The sequence below is a fragment of the Myotis brandtii genome, unplaced genomic scaffold, assembly GCF_000412655.1.
Source record: "Myotis brandtii unplaced genomic scaffold, ASM41265v1 scaffold233, whole genome shotgun sequence".
NCBI lineage: Eukaryota > Metazoa > Chordata > Mammalia > Chiroptera > Vespertilionidae > Myotis > Myotis brandtii.
The window spans coordinates 310,986-311,382 of record NW_005358773.1 but is presented as its reverse complement, the minus strand read 5'-3'; the positions used below and the strand labels follow the sequence as shown (position 1 = coordinate 311,382).

Sequence of the window (397 nt, the reverse complement as noted above, 5' to 3'; positions counted from 1 at the left end):
GGCCCCGCCCACCTGCCCCCCACGCCAGCCCCCAAAGTTGGCCCTGGAGCGGGAGCGAGGGGCTGGGATCCACCCCGGCAGGGGAGAGGTGCGGGCTCGCCAGTGTGCACAGGGAACTCCATAGTGGCCCGGCGGCCCGTCCGCCTGCTTATTTTTAAACAGACATAAAGAATAATAAGCTCAGGGTTTCTGGGAATCATGCTTCCCAGGGTGGGAGATGTGTGCTGCTGCGGGGATTTAGGAATTTAAAATGTTTTTTTTTGCAACAAAGAAGCCTGTTGCATGGAACACGTTGGAGCCACCCGTGAAAGGGATGGCACGGTATGTCCAGGTCCCAATGCAAGAATGGGTAGAAGACAATGGTGTTAAAACTCTTGGCAACCATTAATGAAATTCT

At 54.7% G+C, this 397-nt stretch overlaps 1 protein-coding gene across 1 annotated transcript in view; it reads right to left on the bottom strand.

The window, feature by feature from the left end:
- The window catches only part of CRAMP1 (cramped chromatin regulator homolog 1), a 65,652-nt gene extending 65,530 nt beyond the window's left edge, over positions 1 to 122 (bottom strand). Inside the window, exon 1 of the mRNA XM_014539988.1 lies at positions 13 to 122. Within this exon, the coding sequence (XP_014395474.1) occupies positions 13 to 122 (110 nt within the window). The remainder of the gene's footprint in view (positions 1 to 12) is intronic.
- Positions 123 to 397: the final 275 nt, after the last annotated feature.